General features: G+C 40.3%; 2 protein-coding genes and 1 long non-coding RNA gene across 3 annotated transcripts in view; 1 reads left to right on the forward strand and 2 right to left on the reverse strand.

Moving 5' to 3' along the window:
- The window catches only part of LOC127210450 (uncharacterized), a 138069-nt gene that overhangs the window by 25446 nt on the left and 92419 nt on the right, over positions 1-20204 (forward strand). The gene's annotated exons all lie outside the window — the stretch shown is intronic.
- Positions 1936-2868, reverse strand: LOC127210446 (olfactory receptor 6C2-like). The gene has a single exon (XM_051170124.1). The coding sequence runs from the start codon at positions 2866-2868 to the stop codon at positions 1936-1938; it is 933 nt and encodes a 310-aa protein (XP_051026081.1).
- LOC127210428 (olfactory receptor 6C2-like) lies at positions 18573-19526 on the reverse strand. The gene has a single exon (XM_051170107.1). The coding sequence runs from the start codon at positions 19524-19526 to the stop codon at positions 18573-18575; it is 954 nt and encodes a 317-aa protein (XP_051026064.1).

The following is a 20204-nucleotide window of genomic DNA, read 5'->3' on the forward strand; positions in this document are numbered from 1 at the left end:
TCTTCTATGATCTTTTTATTTATTTATTTATTTATTGTTTTTTTGGAGACAGGGTCTCTCTGTGTAGCCTTGGCCATCACGGACTCACTTTGTAGACCAGGCTGGCCTTGAACTCATAGTGATCCACCTGCCTCTGTCTCCCAAGTGCTGGGATTAAAGGCATATGCCACCATGCCCGGCCCTATGATATTTTTAAAGATCTGGTCTATGCTACCATCCTGAGATTCTTTGTCTTCATCTATGATTAAATTCCAAAGATTTGAATTAATTAATTATTAGAATTTAATTAATGAATAATTAATGTTATTAATTATATTTCAAAGATGGTGCCTCAATTTCTTGCGTGTTTAAAAATAAAACATATCCTTTGCTTATTTGGTATAGATCCTCTGTTTTTTTCTTCAAGTCTGTCTTCTACTTTATTCATTCTACTTATAAAGTTTTTTCCTGAATTCTCTAACTGGGATATTGAGTATTTCAACCCATTTTCATTTTATCTCATGTTATTTTCAGTGTTTTTATCTTTTTAGTTAAATTTTGTTTTGTTTTGTTTTGAAGCAGGGTTTCTCTGTGTAGCCTGGCTGCCCTGGACTTGCTCTATAGACCAGGATAGCTTCAAACTCATAGAGATATGCCTGACTCTGTTTCCCAAGTGCTGGGATTAAAAGGATGCACCACCACACCCAGTTGCATTTGGTTTTTAAATCCTTGATTATATTTTTCATTTGCTTCAGCTGTGCACCTTCATTTTATTGGACACCAGTACAATTTCTGTTCAATAATCTGATAATCTTGGTTAAAAGCCACTTTATTTGTACTTACAACATGTATATATTTAAATATCACTGGTTTGACTATAAGTTTTTTTTATTATTTGATGTATAATAGATGCTGATGCTTCTGTGTATTTTTGGGATTATTTTTAGCAGTTTTTTTGAGTAATAATATATATCTTAATTTGTACAAACAGCTTGTTTTGTTGCTTTTCACTTAAACTTTGTCATGTAGCTGTTAATTTGACATTTTGGTTATACATTTATTCTATGAATTCTTGTTATATGAGGGTTATTTTTTTAAATGTTGACTATTTAACATGGATGAACTAATGAATTTACATATAATAAGTCAAGGAATTAGTTGTGGATAGTTACATATATAACAATAAAGTTATTACCACTTTTTCTTATGAGTTAAAAATTTCATGTGTTCCCCTCTGTCCCAGTTTCCTGGTAAGTGAAGGCTTTCGTGGGACATGCCCCTTGGGCTAGTATGCAGATATAAGTGAGTATATACCATTTGATTCTTAGAGGGGAAGGCATCCTATTGGGACTCTAAATGAGAGACGCATGGGAGAATAGCAAAATAAAAGGATCCAGAGGGTCCTAGAAACCTACAAGTAGAACAATATGATAGGCAGATTTGGGCCCAGGGGTCCTGCTCAAACTAAGGCACCAGCCAAGGACAATACAGGAGGTAAACTTTAAACCCCTTCCCAGATCTAGCCAATGGTCAGAATATTCTCCACAGTTGAGTGGAGAGTGTGATATGACTTTCTCATGTACTATGGTGCCTTACATTTGACCATGTCCCCTGGAGGGGGAGACCTGGTGGCACTCAGAGGAAGGACAGCAAGTAGCCAAGAAGAGACTTGATACCCTATGAGAATATATAGGGGGAGGTGATCCCCCTCAGGAACAGTCATAGGGGAGGGGAATAATGGGAAAATGGGGGGGGGGGAGGAATGGGAGGATACAAGGGATGGGATAAACATTGAGATGTAACAAGAATAAATTAATAAAAAAAATATATCAAGAAAAAAAAATAAAAATTTCATGTGGTGTCCACTTTTTATTAGTAGTATGTATTGGTTGTACAATATAGTGTACATGGCTAGAGGGAGTTTAGGCTACCAGTATCTTATGAAAACTTGAATAATTAGTTTCGACATTCTAAGGCAAATTTTTTGATTGAATCATTGAAGGCCTGTTTGACTTGCTTGTTCCTCAAAGTGTAAATGAATGGGTTCAGCATGGGAGCAATGGAGGTAGTTAGTAGTATCACACCCTTGTTGATAGCCACTGAGTCCTTTGCTGAAGGTTTGACATAGATGAAGATGCAGCTGCCGTAGGTGATGGAAACCACGATCATGTGGGATGAACAAGTGGAAAAGGCCTTTTTCCTTTGCTGGGCAGAAGGGAATCTCAGAATGGTCCTGATGATGTACACGTAGGAAAGAACCACACAAAAAAGGGTCGTGATGAAGGTCAGCACGGCACAGCCTATTACCATCTGCTCGATGACCCATGTGTCCGAGCAAGAGATCTTCAGGAAGGGAGACACGTCACACAGAAAGCTGTCAATGATGTTGGAATCACAGAATTGCAGATTTTGGCTCAGACTAAAGGGTGGCACAATGATGAAGAACCCAACCATCCAACAGCAAAGAAGGAGCCTCCTGCAGGCAGTGCTCATGACGGTGGTGTAGTGCAGGGGTCTGCAGATGGCCACATAGCGGTCATAGGACATAGTGGCTAGCAGGAAAAATTCAGTTACTCCAAAAAGGTCAGCGAAAAATGCCTGACTGGCACAGGCACCATATGTAATCGTCTTGTCACCTGTTGCTAGGTTATACAAGTATCTAGGAATACAAGCTGATGTAAACAAGATTTCTAAGAAAGCAAAGTTTTGTAGGAAAAAGTACATTGGGGTTTTAAGGCGAGGATCTATTAGTGTAAGTAAGATAATTGCCAAGTTGCCAGTTATATTCAACAAGTAGGTAAAAAGCAGAACGATCAAAAGCAGACTTTGTATTTGTGGATCCTCCGTTAGTCCCAGGAGAATGAATGTTGTTACTGTACGGTTCCTCATAGCTGGCTCCTGATTTTAATCCGGTCTCATGAAAAAAAAAAAAGTAGGTTATTCTATCAGAATTTATGAAGGCTACAGTTCCACAGCTGTTAACCATGAGAAGTAAACTTAAACAGCTGGTTCACATATAATGTCTTTCCTTGTCTTGGTAATTAACATTTTCATATTCTTCTAAGCTTGTAAGTTTCCATGTTTTGTAATTTTTGAAGTGATATGTCTAACAGATTAATTTACCAGTTACAACATAATGACTTATGATTATCTACCTCTCTGTTTCATTATTCAAGTGTATTTTTAAATTTTTTGTTTATTTTTGAATTGATATTTATTGATGATACAGTCAGCATTGAGGCTTAACTTACTTTTGTGAACCTTTTCTGTTTTGAAGTTGAAGTTAATGGTCACTAAAAGCTTCCTAGCTTGCTTGCATCTTTGTCCTTAACAAAACACAGCTATATAACAAATGGCTTAGACTTCCTATGGAGGTTCTCCAAAGTCTGCCACCAGTTATAATTTCAATCCTACCCTGTATAAAATTTACTTGGTTATTTTGTGTATACTTTTTTTTGGTGATTTTGTGGTAGCTGTATCAGCAAGTCTCACGATTTTAAATGGAATTTAACTTGTGAATTTCTTTTTTTGTAGTGTTGGGAATCAACCCAGGGCCCTATGCATGCGAGACGAGCATTCTATCCCTGGGTTACAGCTTAGTTCTCTCAGGTAGAATTTATGTGCAAAAATCCTTCTATGTACATCTATGTATCTGAAATTCAGATTGTACACAACCACAGACGCCCCATACTTAATGCAGACACATTTCATGTCGTAGACTGTTTTCTTCTCTTCTTCTCATGTGTTCCCTCTTATAAAGTGAGGCATTGAACCCAGGTGCTATGCTGGGTGTTAAGTAGTTGTTTTAAGGGATGCACATGTCAGAAGCACTGCCTCCTCCAACCACCTCCCCTTTCTGCTACATCTTTCTTTAAAAGTAATTGAATCTAATGCAAGGGTGACAATATCTCTTTAGTTTTGAGCCAAAGCATTGCGTATTTGCAGAAATCATTTTGAACCATATAAAAAAAGCTGGGTATGGTGGCCCACACCTGTAATCCCAGAGATGGGGAGGTGGAGGCAGGAGACCCATGAAGCTCACTGGCCAGACAGCATAGGTGAGTCAGTGAACAGTAGGTTTCTAGGGTCTGTTTCAAACAATAAGGTGGAGGGTGGTGGGAGAAGGTTAAGGCCACCCACTGGCCTGAACACACATGTGCATACACAGGCGTGAGCACTCACACTCACACATGCTTATATGTGCACAAACATCACATACATATCATAAATTATTAGGTGAACCTTGCAATACTGGATTTGGGTCAGTTGCTCCATTGCAGTGTTTTACTCTTTTTTTTTTTTAATAACTGCTAAATGAGCCTGATGACTTGAGTCCCAAGATCACATGATACAAGGAGAGAACTGATGACTACAAGTTGTTCTTGGACACCCACATGCATACTGTGATACATTTGTGCCTCCCAACATAAAATAAATGCAAGTAATTAAAAGTCCCTTATTGCTAAGATAAGTACAAAGTCAACTCCAATTATAATAAAAATTCTCACATTTATGCCACTGTCTTCTTTAACCAGGGTCTGGTTTTCGTGGGAACTGCAAGTATGAAAGACAGTAGAGTCACATGGGGAATAATCTCAATGGGTCGATTTAAGACACAGTGACAACCTCCTCAGGAATCCACCCACCTTCTTTGCGTTCCACTCTTGTCAGCTTCATCAAGGTGCTAAACTCAGCCCTGCACAATTTTGGAACATTAGAGTCTAGGAATATAATTACTTTACAGCAGTTGTAAATGATATCATCCTATGAGAAAACCATTTTCTTTTCTGTACAGTTAGCTTCAAGTTTGGCAGCACATAAGTGACTCAAAGGTATGACAGATTTTTTTTTTTAAAGTTCTATTGTTTTGAGATTTTTTCATCGAGTATACCTAAGGGATCTTGAATAATATGATACTACCTAAATTCTTCTAGTTTGAGAGTAAAAACAGCAAGGCTATCGTATGGCTGTGAATTATATGACCTTTTGGCGACCTCTTTAAATAATTGCTATGAATAATTGTAAAGTATCCAATGGTGGTACTCACATGCCTTTCAAAGTTAATGGCAGTTTCTGTTCACTATGTAACTGTAAAAAGCTAATAATGATATAAAGTTGAAAATAAAGGTGCAGTTGAGAGGTGGCCTTGTGATTGATATTACCAGACATTACCAGACATTACCAGATGCTATTCATAGGCATCCTAGGAATTTATAGGGTTTCTATTGTCACTATAGAGTAAGAGTCTCCTCAGTAGATTTTTTTCTGTTAGGATACATATGGTTGTTTTTTCTTTCATTGTTCTCCTGTATTTTATCATTTAATTTTCAGAAGCGTAATATTAGGAATATTCTCTTTGGTAAGAAAATGTAATGTTTATAATTCTCTGATCTATGGCACCAATGTGACTTTTAAAAATCTATAATTGAGAACCAGAAGATCTTCTATAACATGGGCTCAAAAGTTAATGGGGCTGGGGATATAGCGTAGTTGCAAGCATGAGAGCTTGTGTTCAATCCTAAGAACCTTTGGTAATAAATTCTAGCTGAGCAGTGGTGGCCCACGCATTTAATCCCAGCACTCAGGAGGTAGAAGCAGGTGGATCTCTGAGTTTGATGCCAGCCTGATCTACAGAGTAAGTTCTAGCATGGCCAGGACTACACAGAAACCCTACTGCAACAAACAAACACAACACAAAACAAACAAAATAACAAAACCCTGGCATTGTGGTGCATGCTTGTAATCCCATTGCTGGGAGGTAGAGGCAGGCAGGTCACTGGGACTTCCTGGCCAGATGGCCTGGCTTAGTGGACAAGTTCTAGACTAGTGAGAGACTTTGTCTAAAAAAAAAAGGGTAGATGGAAAGAGTGTCACCTGATACTGCCAACTGACACACACACACACACACACACACACACACACACACACACACACACGCACGCACACACACGCAATGGGTTTTCTGTATATCAAAAAGTGTTTTAAATCTGACATTTATCTGTCACACAGTCTACTCAGGGGGAAGAGCAAGCTTCAGTGTCTTCTCTTACAGGCTTCTTGCTAGAACAAAAACTTAAACTACACTCAACTATTTTGCTTTTATGTATTTTAAAGCAACTGCAAAGGCTACTTCTCATTTACTTGATCATGTTAATAAATTTTTGAAGTTGAAAATTTTGGGTTAATATAGAAAAATAATGTAAAATAAAATAACAAAACAGCTAATTTTTTTTCTGAAACTACATTTTCTTTCTGAAAATATAACTAGAGATTGTAAATACTATAAAAATATAAGTATTATCCACTGAAATGTTACAATTGAATATCTAACTTGTCATATGCTATTTAATTTAAAATGTCTCATGAATACTTTTGATGTCTGTTTGACAGCGGCTCAGATAATCACAATGCCCTAAGCAAATGACTCAATAGTACCACCTTTTCCTCCTGTTGCCACTTACGATTTTTCAATCATTCTTCCAGTGACACTTTCATGTTTAAGGACTTCATGCTCATTCTCTCAGGAACAAGTTAATTACATTGTAATCTGAAATATTTTAAATCCTGAGCCAGCATGTATAAGGTCTGAGATTTGCTTATATAAGTGAGTAGGAATAACATTCACCGTAGACCTCAGGTAAACTGTAATGTCAACAGTTTTCTTTGCTTACTTTTTTTTTTAACCAGCTGGGCATGGTGATTCATGCTTTTAATCCCACCACTTGGGAGGCAAAGGCTGATAAATCTCTGAGTTTGAGGCCAGCTTGGTGTACGTAGTGAGTTTCAGGACAGCCAAGGCTATATAGAAAGAACATGTCTCAAAACCAAAGCAAGCACCCAAATCAAAATCGACCAACCAGACAAAAACAAAAACAAAAATCTCTGAGTTTGAGGCCAGGTGTATGTAGTGAGTTTCAGGACAGCCAAGGCTGTATAGAAAGATCCTGTCTCAAAACCAAAGCAAACACCCAAATCAAAATCAACCAACCAACCAGACTAAAACAAAAACAAAACCAAGAACAAAAAAAGAACTTTCAAGTTTCCTTCCTTTAGAATTGGGAGCAAGGTCAGCTACCCAAGGTCTCTAACATCCAACAAAAGCCCATCTACAGCCGTCATCACAGAAGAAGGAAGTGCCAAGGATTCTGGTGTTCCACGGCATTCCCAGGGACTGTAGGGAAAAGTAGAGAAAATCTGGAGGATCCGGAAGGTTGTCTCTGCAGCCCACCCAGCCTCTTGCCAGGACTTTACTCGAGTTCTTTAGCGCTTAGCTGCATCTGTAGACTGAGTTCTGGCTGCTTGGGATGAAATCCCTTGTTCTGAAATTACTGTTTGCTTCCAAACTGGGAGAATTCTCTCTTTCATGAAATACTAAGAGACAAAGTTTGAATAGAATTATTGGAACTGAGCCATGCTGTTTTACTCTTTGTATTTGGAAGATTAAAAAGAAAAGTTAACTTTATTGGCCATTCAGTAGATCACCTTTTAGGTAACCAGTCCTATTTAGAGCTGGTTTTCATGCGACTCTATTTTTCACTTTGACACGAGAGTGGGCTCATGTCAGATTACTGAGCTGACGGTCTGGACAACGTTCACCGTGCACTACGCTGGCTGACTCAGGTGTTTATTGAGTTTATGATTTATACAAAAGCGACAACTCCCACTTAAGCCTCTTTGACAGTACTTCATAGTGGTACATACATGAATGATACTGAGAAGTGTATGTCAAGCATGCTTCTCTGAGATATTTCCCCCCTAATCTTTCATTAAAAAAAGCAAGTGCAACTAGGAAGTTGTACTCACTATTTGGAGAGCCAGTCCTAGTCTGGATATTAGCAACATACTTCTTGAATGGGACTTGGGGTAGATCTTGCTGGTGAAGGCTTGTGTGTGAATTTCCGGCTCGTTCTTACTCTCCTCTGTGCACCTTAGGACATTTCAGTGCTGTGTGTGTTGAGATTCCCAGCCCAGCCTTGGTGCACCAGACATGCTTTAGGGACTTCAACCGTTCATTCTTTTTCAATACATTAAGGGCCTTGTCTGGTTTCGAAAAGGAAGGTCGTTTGAGTCTCAGTTTGGTTCTTGCCTCCTGGTGAGAAGGTTTGCGTGCTAACAGGGTAATTAATCGTTTTACTTGCCAAAGCTGAAGTGAAATAGCCACAAGGGACCTTGGTGACTCAATTCTAAGATCCACTGGTGAATTTTCTGTGTAATGAACCTGGCAAAAATCCCAAAAAAATTATGTAGTAGTGAGGACAGTGTCCTCAGGAAGGGAAATGCAACGGGTGCAGGCTGACCCACAGCATTGGAGGCCAAAGGGACACGGACACACAGCCCTTCTTACATTTGTTCCACAACTCCTGAAGGGTATATAAGATCGTCAGGACTTAGTTCATTTGTTTTTTAAAAAATTATAACTGGAAGACGTAAAAATTCAGTTATTATGGCAAGAGAATGTGTGAATAATCACATTTTTTTTGGCTAGTATAATTTTATACTTAATGCTACCACTTAGATCATGTACAAATCTGCATTTGCAAGCACATTAGCAGTACTAAATAGTCCTTACGTAGTTCTGGTAAAGGGCGGGAAGGATGTGCTAGTAGGGACAAGGGTGGTGAGACGTCATTCGCTAGGCACCGCACGGTCATTGCAGCCGTGGTCTCACGGTAGCTGCAGCTACGTGTGTTGGGCATAAGATCGACTCTGTCCACAGTCAGTCATGGTCAGGGAAGGGCCCATGGGACCCGACCAAAAATATCCATTAGGGAACAGACAGCCTCTTCAACAGATAGTACAGGCAGCACTGGAGAGTCACCATGATGAGTCAAGGTTATACGCTCCCCTGCACTCCATAGGCATGAAAGAGTGTTGTTTCATGCTGTGCCTTGCTCCAGCAGATTCACTTTAAAGGCAGATTTTAACTTATGGATCCATACACTGTACCATCTGTCAGGTACCAACCATCTGGAACAAATTGATGAGTGATTTGTTTTTGTAACTAGAAAGGGATACATTCTATAAACTTATTGGGGAGTAGATTGAGACTTTAGGGACACATTGGTATACTAAAACCATACAGAGAAAAAAAAAAGGGCCAAGAACTTGTCAGGCACATGACTGAGGAAATGGTCTAACTCCCTTGCTTGGATGCAGTAAAATGACAGATACTAGCACTGCAAATGGCATGGCCTCACGCCAACCTACCACCTGATACCTGGTGTTTAGGTCAAGAAGCCACAGACTCCTCCCTGACTGTCCATGAAGCTTGTGCTCTGTACCCGGATGTTGATGTGGCCTACATGACTGCAGGCGTAGACACCTGTTTGCCTTGTTGGGACCTGGACTTTGAACTTGCTGTTTCCTGCTCTTGGACTCCGGCTCAGCCTTCCTCCTCATGGCTGGGCTCTGCAGCTTTGCTGTCAGTCCTTGACTCCAGCCACTACAGCAGCAGCGCTCTCCTCGAACGTGCTTGGTTCCTTCTCTTTGGATGCCCCTAGCAGGATATAATCTAGGGCTTCAGGAACGGATTGTTTTTCCATGCTGACTTTATTTATTTTATTTTATTTATAGTTGTTTTCCTTAATTTTATTTTAAATGTGTCAAATGTATTATCAAAGCATCATTTAAAAAATATATTTCTGTGGCTGTCATGAAGGGTGTAGTTTCCCTCATTTCTCTCTCACCACGACTGTCATTTGTATACGGGAAGGCTGCTGACTTTTCTGAGAAATTTTGTATCCCGCCACTTTGCTGAAGGTGTTTATCAGATGCAGGAGTTCTCTGGTGGAATTTTGGGGGTCACTTATATACACTATCATATCATCTGCAAATAGGGATAATTTGACTTCCTCCTTTCCCATTTGGATCCATTAGATCTCCTTTTGTTGTCTTATTGCTCTGGCTAGAACTTCAGGAACTATATTGAAGAGATATGGAGAAAGTGGGCAGCCTTGTCTGGTCCCTTATTTTCGAGAAATTTCCTTAAGTATCTCTCCATTTAATTTGATGTTGGCTATTGGCTTGCTGTATATAGCCTTTATTATGCTTAAGTATGTGCCTTGTATCCCTGATGTCTCCAAAATTTTAAATGTGAATGAGTGTTGTATTTTGTCAAATGCTTTTTCTGCATCAAAGGAGATGATCATGTGTTTTTTTTCTTTCAGTTTGTTTATATGGTAGGTTACACTGATGGGATTTCCGTATATTGAATCATCCTTGCATGCCTGGAATGAAGCCTACTTGGTCATGGTGAATGAGATCTTTGATGTGCTCTTGGATTCGATTTGTGAGTATTTTATTGATTATTTTTGGATCAATGTTCATAAGAGAAATTGGTCTGAAATTCTCTTTCTTTGTTGGGTCTTTGTGAGGTTTATGTATCAAGGTGACTGTGGCCTCATAGAAGGAGTTTGGTAATGAATGTTCCATCCATTTTCATTTTGTGGAGTATCCTGAAGAGTTAGCTTTTCTTTGAAGGTCTGACAGAATTCTGCGCCGAAACCATCAGGCCCTGGGCTTTTTTTGGTTGGGAGACTATCAATGACTGCTTCTATTTCTGTAGGGGAAATAGGACTATTTAATTTGTTTATCTGATCTTGATTCAACTTAGGCAAGTGGGATTGATCAAGAAAATAGCAAAGCTACCAGGCTGGAAGTTTAAGAGTTAAAGTACAGAGAGAAATGCTAGAAGCAACCAGCTCCTAGCCCCCATTGGCCTAGAGTAAAAGCCTCTGGACCTCTTTCACGCCGATGCTCCTGTCCCACCTCAGCCACCCTGGACCCCATGATGTAAAAGCCTTGGATTTTTACAGTGTGGTCTTGCTGGATGTGGTACATCACAGGGGTAGGCATTGAAAGGTTACAGCCTTGTTACACTTCCAGTTTGCTTTCTTTGCTTTGTGCTGTGGTCAAAGATGTGATCTCTCTGTCCTTCAACGTCTTGCTGTGTTGTCTTCTTCTGGCATTCATTATGGACTATGCATTTGGAATCATAAGCCCAAATAAACTCTTTCTCCCATAAGCTGCTTTTGGCCATCGTGTTTTGTCATAGCAATAGAAAAGCAACAAATATAGTGGGAACCTGTATCATGGGGGAATATTCACCTCAGGGACATAATCCAGCACTGCTGTACATTCCTTAGAGAACTTGGCAAAAATCCAAATAGTACAGAGAGACGTTCCAGGAAATTCCGGCGACCTCCAGTGTAATCTCATTCTTTTAATAGTCGAAGATTCAGAGAAGGAACTATTCATCCCTGAAACATATAGGCTGGATGTATATGAACCATATACATCTATATGGGAAATATAGACCCCAGGCACATTTTTTGGCACATTTTTTCTATTAGTTTAGCTACCCAAATGTAGTTCCATCTCTAAATCAGGGATTCTCAGAAAACTAAAAATGTATGAGTACTAGAAATTAAGGCTTCAAGACAGATCATAGATGTTGAAACTGGATATGGGGAAACCAATGTATAGCTGGGATGGAACAAATATTCTGTCAGCACATTAAATAAGAGTGGATACTTTTCTTTCTCAGCAGGAAGGCCAGAAGTTAAAGTAGCTCATTTACTGTCAGATTAATCTCAGACGCCCTAGGGATGGAATGGATGGTCTTTGTCTTCCAGGATGAGATGGCCCTGACAAAGTATTATGAAACAAAGAACCTCCAAAAATACCACTGAGTTCATTTTGTGTTGGTCATCTGCTGCTGGGCGCGGGGCCTGCCTTTAGGAGTGGTTTGTATCCTCAGTGAGACTCCACTGGAAAAATTTCCTTCCAATGCCTTCTTTAGATGGTCAAATGTCCTTCTTGTGCCTTCTGTAAAGCTGTACTTGTAGATAGACACTGCTTAAACCTGGTGTTAGTGTGGGATGACATTATCCACATATTGTGATCGTAAGTTTTGCTTGACATAGTAGTTTGGGATACTGACTATGGTCTCAAAGTTTCAAGAATATTCATTCAGGCCCTCTGGCTTTTAGAGTCACCACTGAGAGAAGTCAGGTGTTAGTCTAATAGGTCTGCATATATGTTACTTGGTGTTTTTCTCTTGCAGCCTTTTACATTCTTTCTTTGTTCAGCATTTTTAGTGTTTTGATTATAGTATGTTTTCTGGTCCAGTCTATTTGGTGTCCTTGCTTCTTGTACTTTGATAGACATCGGTTTCTTTAGGTTAAGGAAGTATTGTCCTGATATTTGGTTGAAAACATTTTCTGTGCTTTGACCTGGGTTTCTATTCCTCTCTCTGCTCCTATTATTCTTAGATTTGATCTTTTCAACATCCCAGATTTCCTGCATGTTTTGTGCTTGGGCTTATTTGTTTATTTATATTTTACATTTAACATTTTTCCTAACTGAGGCATTCATTTCTTCTATCTTGAATGCTTAATATTTACTGCTTGAGATTTCTTCAGTCACTTCTGTTCTGTTGGCGATGCTTGCCCCTGAGTTCCTGTTTTACGTCCCATGGCGAGGCTTGCCCCTGAGTTCCTGTTTTACGTCCCACCTTTTCATTTCCATTTTTACCTCAGTTTGGGTTTTCTTTAGTTATTCCATTTCCACTTTTGTGACTTGACCTGTTTTTTTTTTAATTTTACTAAACTGTTTGTTTTCATAGATTTTATGAATGGATAATATCCGTAATAGCTATTTTGAAGTCCTTTTCTTGTGCTTTGGCTATATTGCAACTCTCAGAACTAGTGTAGTAGGGTTGCTGGGCTCTAGTGGGGACACATTTTTCTGGCTGTTATTGATTGTATTTTTCTGATATCTACGCATCTGGGTTTGGGGTGATTATAATTCTAGGAGTTGATATCACGAATATTATAATTTTGTGTCTGTCTGACTGTAATGATCTAGGCACTCAAAAACATTTTAAACTTAACCCATTAAACTATTCAGCATCATATGAACTTGAAGTCATATGGAGAGCTCCGACGCATTTTCTCAGAAGTCCAAGGGCTTTAGCATAAGTCGGTTAGCTTCATTATTTTCTTACTTTGTTTTCAACTTTTGATTGCTAAAATTTGAAGCAAAACCAGGCTTGTGATAACTAGACTGGGTATTTATTCTAAAAATGTTTGTTTTCAGGAGGATTAAAAGAATAAATTTTTGTGGTATGTGTTTGGGCACAATTTTTTTTTTTCTTAAAAATAAACTTTTTATTTACTGACAGGGTTATATATGAATGTAGTGAGTTTTGGTCATATTTACTTTGATTTTGTCTCTTTTATTTTGTTATTTTGACTCTGTGTGTGTGTGTGTGTGTGCTGCACATGCACCTGTGCTTGCTTACATGTGTGTGAGCACACCTGTGTGGGTACATGTGCATGTGTGCGCATGCTTAGGCCAGATGTTGGTGTGTTCACCCCTCTGCCTTATTCACTGAGGCTGGGTCTCTCAGTCAGAGGCAGAAGCTCAATGATATGCTGGGCTTTCCAGAGAGGCTTGCACCAGGATCCTGTCTTTGCCTTCTGAGTAGGCTACCATGTCTTCCCCTGCATTTATGTGGGCTCTGGGGTGTGCACTCTGATTCCCAACCTCACACAGAAGCACCTTGCTAGTGAGTAATCCTTGCAGCCTTTCTATTCTTATGCCCCTCACTCCTTCTGGAACCCTTCTTCCCAATGTGTTCCCTTCCTCCTTTCATGCCTTTCTTTTCTTCCTTCCCCCTTCTCCTTTTCCTCCTCCTTCTAATTCTTCATAACTCACTGAGTTTAATTAAAGTAGCTTACATGTATATGGATATGGAATCTTTTCCCCCTGGGTGATGGGCAATTTACTGGTGACTTTATCCCTGAAGAAAAAAGTGACTCCCACCCCCTCAATAGCCAGTAACTGTCAATGACTCCTCAGTAGGTGGTGGTCCTCATGTGTTCTTCCTTCACCCACCTCATCCATGCTGAAATGCTGATGATCTCTGTTCCGTGCAGGTGACCACAGCTGCTGTGAGTTCATGAGTGCAACCACCATGTCATGTCCAGAAGACAGTCTTTCACAGCATTCTTCTCCATCCTCTAGCCTTCTTTTTTCTTTTTTTCTTTTTTTTTTTGGGTTCAAGATCACTTTTATTTGCAGGGCCTGCAACAGTTGGTTAACAATGCTAGCTAAGCTGGTACAACCCAAAAACTGTCTCTTTCAAGGCATTCAACTAACAGAATCTCTACAAACCAGAGACCAACTGGGACATATTTCAACACACTGGGGGAGAAGCTGCTTGTTCCCTTGCTCTCCATGTATTTTCCAACAAGATTTGTTTATAGCCAAATGCAACCCAAACCCACAACAAAGCAACTAGCCATCTTCAATATCACTGATTCCCTCCCCACCCCCAGAATAGAAAGCAGAGGTAAGAGGGGAGAGTTTTCCTAACAAAAACTTGGCCAGACCCCAATGGAGGAAAGATGGCAAGGAGGTTGGTGCCTGACGATATTAATGGACAGGCACCCAAGCAGGCTGCAAACAGCCCAGCTCCTCAGATGGGAGGTGTCCCGAGAGCCTCACTTCCATGGGATTTGGTAAGGGGGTAACTGGTGTGATTCATCACTCCCTGTCCCTCAAATTACAACATGATAAACCCACAACATTTTACTTCAAAATTGACCACTCCCTCTTGAGAACTCCTACAGTATCTGCAGGCCAGGACCCATTCCTTCCACCTAACGGCCTGGGCTTCCGGCCCCCTCCTAACCCTTGGGTGCCCACCCAACACTGATTTGACATTCCTAGACTCATAAAATGACTTTTTTTTAAAAGAACATTCAGTGAGCATGCTCCCCCCTCACCCTGTGGATTCCACTCATTCATGCCTCCCCACTCACACCTTGAGGCACCTACACTACAGCATTCCAGTACTGGCCAGGGGGGCCTGATGGAAGCTGTCTCAAGTGCTTTCCTGTGACTCCTACACCAACCACGATCATGGGGACACAAGGTGAGGAGTAGAGGTAAGACTTTTCCCCAAGGACATCACAAAGGATAGAGGTAGGTCAGGAATGGTTAGCTTATGTCCTATAGCCAAGCCTGGATCTGGTGCAGGTTCTTACCAGCATCTCAGTCCTTGACTTTGAGTAGCAGCAATCCCAGTCCACAGAGCCTCCTAGGGGTGACCGAGCTCCTAGCGCTGTCCACAACTTAACAGGTTTGCCTTTTCTTTATTCCTGCCCCATTTTTTTTTAAATTAAAAGTAGAGGTAGTTTCTAGGATGATAAAACTACCTAGAATGGCAGTATTTTGACTTAATGAAGCAGTAACGTTTTGAGGAATTTAAAAATAATAAAATAATTGACGAAGCTGAATAAATTAAAGTTATGGGTCATTCACGAGGACCTTTCCCTTCCAGCCTATCTTTGGTATTTGGCCAGCAGCACTTCTGTCGTTTCTCTCTCCTCATGACAGGAGGCCAGGGTCTGCTCAATAAGGCCCCAACTACTTCTTCATGGGATACTCAGTCAGAGCAGCTTGACACGATGCTCCAGAGTATACACTCCAGTCTGCACTGCACCATGTCCAGCTTGGCAGACAGTCCTGACAGGGAAGGAGTCTTAAGGACAGAAGAATTTAACAGCATGCGCTGGGCTCCAACCTGGGAGTGTAGGAGACAGGTTCAAGGCACGGAAGCTGCAGTTCTTTCTCCACGTACCACCGCACAGCCGACCCCTTTGCTTACTGCTCTGCAGCGAAGGAAAAAGGGAAGAGGCAGGGGAAGCTCAGGCTGCTGTCACATTAGCCTTATTTTTTCTATTCCCGTTTCTTTGGTGTTTTCTTGAGCATCAGGTGGTGGTGATAAATGCCTTCTTTAGGGCTGATCACCCAACAGACATTCTCAGTACTTTAAAAAAAAGAAAAACCAATTATGAGTCTTTGACTCTTTCAAAAGAAGATAGTAGAACAAAAGGCCCACTTTTGGGTAAGAAATTTGTAGTGGTTCCCCCAGTGCCCTGCATGACATCTCATGGTATAGTGGAAGCTAGCCATAAGGGAGGGAGCTTCTAGTTCAGTTCCAGGTTGACTTATCCTATGTCTTGTAACCAAAATGTGTGATGTCTTCACAGCAAGGTTATGTCATGTAGTTGTGGTGGGTAGCCAAGAACAGGAGCATAGCCAAGGGCTGTAGCCTGTACCGTTGCCAAGGGCAGTAGCCTGTACCGTTCCCAAAGGCAGTAGCCTGTACCATTCCCAAGAACAGTAGCCTGTATCATTCTCAAGGGCAGTAGCCTGTACCATTCCCAAGGGCAGTAGCCTGTACCGTTCCCAAGGTCTTTGAAATAGACATAGAGAGGTGCCCATACCATGCACTGAAATTTTCATTTTATAACTTGTTGCTTCTGGGAACAACATAATCTGCCCAATCAGAGTATCACTGTTCAAACTCCTTTAAAGTATCTTTAAATTAGCTTATAAAATAATGTTTTTAAAAAATAATGCTTTCCACACATCATTACTTGTAGTTAACCTCCTATGAGCTCCTCTCCCTTAACCCTAGTCCTATTCTTACTTAAGTCTCTCAGTATTAATCACCTCTGTTTTCTTATCACATGTGTTTGCTCTTCTGTTCCTTTCTCAAAAAATTCTTGAGAAATGTCATCTAAAGCAAAAACAAAACAAAAAAAGCAAAACAGAATCAATTAAGAAGAGACAAACAAATAGATTTCCAAAGTGGCTGTACTAGTTTGCATTCCCACCAGCAATGAAGGAGTGTTCCTCTCTCCCCACATCCTCGCCAGCATGTGGTGTCACTTGAATTTTTGATCTTAGCCATTCTGATGGGTGTAAGATGGAATCTCAGAGTTGTTTTGATTTGCATTTCCCTGATGACTAAGGAGGTTGAGCATTTCTTTAAGTGTTTCTCAGCCATTTGATATTCCTCTGTTGAGAATTCTCTGTTTAGTTCCAAGCCCCATTTCTTAATTGGGTTATTCGGTTTGGTGGTGTTTAATTTCTTGAGTTCTTTATATATTTTGGATATTAGACCTTTGTCAGATGTAGGGTTGGTGAAGATTTTTTCCCAGTCTGTAGGCTGTCGCTTTGTTCTCTTGACAGTGTCTCCTGCCTTACAGAAGCTTCTCAGCCTCATGAGGTCCCATTTATTAATGGTTGACATTAAGGCCTGGGCCGTTGGTGCTCTGTTCAGGAAGTTGTCTCCTGTGCCAATATGTTCCAGGCTCTTCCCCACTTTTTCCTCTAAGTGACTTAGTGTCTCTGGTTTTATGTTGAGGTCTTTAATCCACTTGGATTTGAGTTTTGTGCAAGGTGACAAATATGGGTCCAGTTGCGTTTTTTTACACATAGACCTCCAGTTAGACCAGCACCATTTGTTGAAGATGCTATCCTTTTTCCATTGAATGGATTTGGCTTCTTTGTCAAAAATCAAGTGACCATATGTGTGTGAATTCATATCTGGGTCTTCGATTCAATTCCACTGATCAACCATCCTGTTGCTGTGCCAGTACCATGCTGTTTTAATTACTATTGCTTTATAGTACAGTTTGAGATCAGGTATGGAGATTCCTCCAGAGCACCTTTTATTGTACAAGATTGTTTTAGCTATTCTGGGTTTTTTGTTTTTCCATATGAAGTTCAGAATTGAACTTTCAATGTCTTTAAAAAATTGTGTAGAAATCTATCTGGTGCTATCTCAGAAAAATGGAAATAGGGCTTCCTCAAGACCCAGCTATTCCACTCCTTGGAATATACCCAGAAGATGCTCCAGCACACAACAAGAAAATTTGCTCAACCATGTTCATAGCAGCCTTATTCATAATAGCCAGAACAGGGAAACAGCCTAAGTGTCCCTCAGTAGAAGAGTGGATAAAGAAACTGTGGTACATATACACTATGGAATACTACTCAGCTATTAAAAACAAGGAATTCCCAAAATTTGTGGATAAATGGATTGAGCTAGAAATGATCATAATGAGTGAGTTAACCCAGAAGCAGAAAGACTCAAATGGTATATACTCACTTATATCTGCATACTAGCCCAAGGGGCATGTCCCACGAAAGCCTTCACTTACCAGGAAACTGGGACAGAGGGGAGGGCATCCTATTGGGACTCTAAATGAGAGACGCATGGGAGAATAGCAAAATAAAAGGATACAGAGGGTCCTAGAAACCTACAAGTAGAACAATATGATAGGCAGATTTGGGCCCAGGGGTCCCGCTCAAACTAAGACACCAGCCAAGGACAATACAGGAGGTAAACTTTAAACCCCTTCCCAGATCTAGCCAATGGGCAGAATATTCTCCACAGTTGAGTGGAGAGTGGGATATGACTTTCTCACATACTCTGGTGCCTCACATTTGACCATGTCCCCTGGAGGGGGAGACCTGGTGGCACTCAGAGGAAGGACAGCAGGCTACCAAGAAGAGACTTGATATCCTATGAGCATATACAGGGGGAGGTAATCCCCTCAGGAACAGTCATAGGGGAGGGGAATAATGGGAAAATGGGGGGAGGGAGGAATGGGAGGATACAAGGGATGGGATAAACATTGAGATGTAACAAGAATAAATTAATAAAAAAAAAAAAGAAGAGACAAACATACATGGACTTTAATGGTCTATGCTTAATTCATATTTTATTTCTATATTTTATCATTCTCGCTCTTCATTGAGATCATGACAATTTTTTTGAAGGAATCACTGAAAGCTTGTCTAACTTGCTTATTTCTCAGAGTATAAATGAATGGGTTCAACATGGGAGCAACTGACGTCATCAACACTGTTACACCTTTATTGATAGCCACAGATTCCTTTGCAGAAGGGTTGATGTAAATGAAAATACAGCTTCCGTAAGTGATTGACACTACAATCATGTGAGAAGAGCAAGTGGAAAAGGCCTTTTTCCGTTGCTGGGCGGAGGGGAACCTTAGAATGGTCCTGATTATGCGCACGTAGGACGTAAGGACACACACCAGGGTCAGAATGAAGGTCAGCACTGCACAGACAATCACCAGCTGCTCTATCAGCCAAGTGTCTGAGCATGAAATCTTCAAGATGGGAGACGCATCACAGAAGAAATAATCAATGACATTTGACTCGCAGAATTTTAAGTTTAGGAACAGGGTGAGTGGAGGGAGTATGACGAACAAGCCAGCCAGCCAGCAGCAGAGAACCAGCTTCTGGCACACCCTGCTGCTCATGATGGCTCCATAGTGCAGGGGTTTGCAGATGGCCACATAGCGATCGTAGGACATAATGGCAAGAAGAAAAAACTCAGTCACTCCAAAAACATCAGTGAAAAACACTTGGACGACACAAATATCATAAGTAATTGACCTGTCTCCTGTTGCTATGTTGTACAAATATCTTGGAATACAAGCAGAGGTAAATGAAATTTCTAATATGGAGAAATTTTGCAGAAAAAAGTACATGGGCGTCTTAAGGTGGGAGTCCAGTAGAGTGAGGGATATGATAGTCAGATTCCCAGTTACACTCAACACGTAGGCAAAAAACAGAAACAGGAAAATTGGAGTCTGAAGTTGAGGGTCATCTGTTAGCCCCAACAGAATGAAGGTGGTTATAGTGCTGTTTTTCATCACTGACTACTGAATTGTTCAGTCTTCATGAAAAATTTATAGATGTCCTCCTTGAAAAGTAGCAAAGCCAGATAGCAGTAAACACTGATGATATAATAAGCTTAGTCTTGTGTAGTAGTTTCTTCTGCAAGTGGTAGCTGCTTCTGTTGGCATTCTTATGAGCTTAGCTACTCAATAATTTACTTTAGTTGATTGGCTTAACAGTTTGTGATACATTTACAGATAAACTTCAATGTTATGATATTCATATTCTCCATTTTTATATTTGTAATTTATACCTAATTAGATTTTCCTGTGGTTTTAGATTTGAGTCATAATGTGTCCCGATTCAATAAAATCATTGTCTTCATATGTCTAAGATTTCTTTTGTATTTTAAAGGTGCCCGTTCAAATGCAATCATACTTTTCCTAGAAGATTTGGTCCTCAATAAAATGTAAGCATGTGACAACTCCTCTGGATCCCATGAACAGGTCTGTTGCTTTAGCCTTAGCTTGTACTTTATGTTTTGCCACGATGATTAAACATGCATTTGTGAAGCATGTTTTCTGTTTTAAGTCTGCATTGCTTTATAGCATCTCTAAATTACTTTTATATTTCTCTGTTAGTGTGCCATTCATACTCACCGTTTACTGGGATACACAATTGACTATGTAAACACGCTATCCAAGCTGAGAAAA

This window comes from Acomys russatus, chromosome 28 (genome assembly GCF_903995435.1).
Source record: "Acomys russatus chromosome 28, mAcoRus1.1, whole genome shotgun sequence".
Taxonomy (NCBI): Eukaryota; Metazoa; Chordata; class Mammalia; order Rodentia; family Muridae; genus Acomys; species Acomys russatus.

Excerpts from the sequence above, each read along its gene's own strand:
- LOC127210446 (XM_051170124.1), bottom strand. The coding sequence starts at position 2,868 with ATGAGGAACCGTACAGTAACAACATTCATTCTCCTGGGACTAACGGAG.
- LOC127210428 (XM_051170107.1), bottom strand. The coding sequence starts at position 19,526 with ATGAAAAACAGCACTATAACCACCTTCATTCTGTTGGGGCTAACAGAT.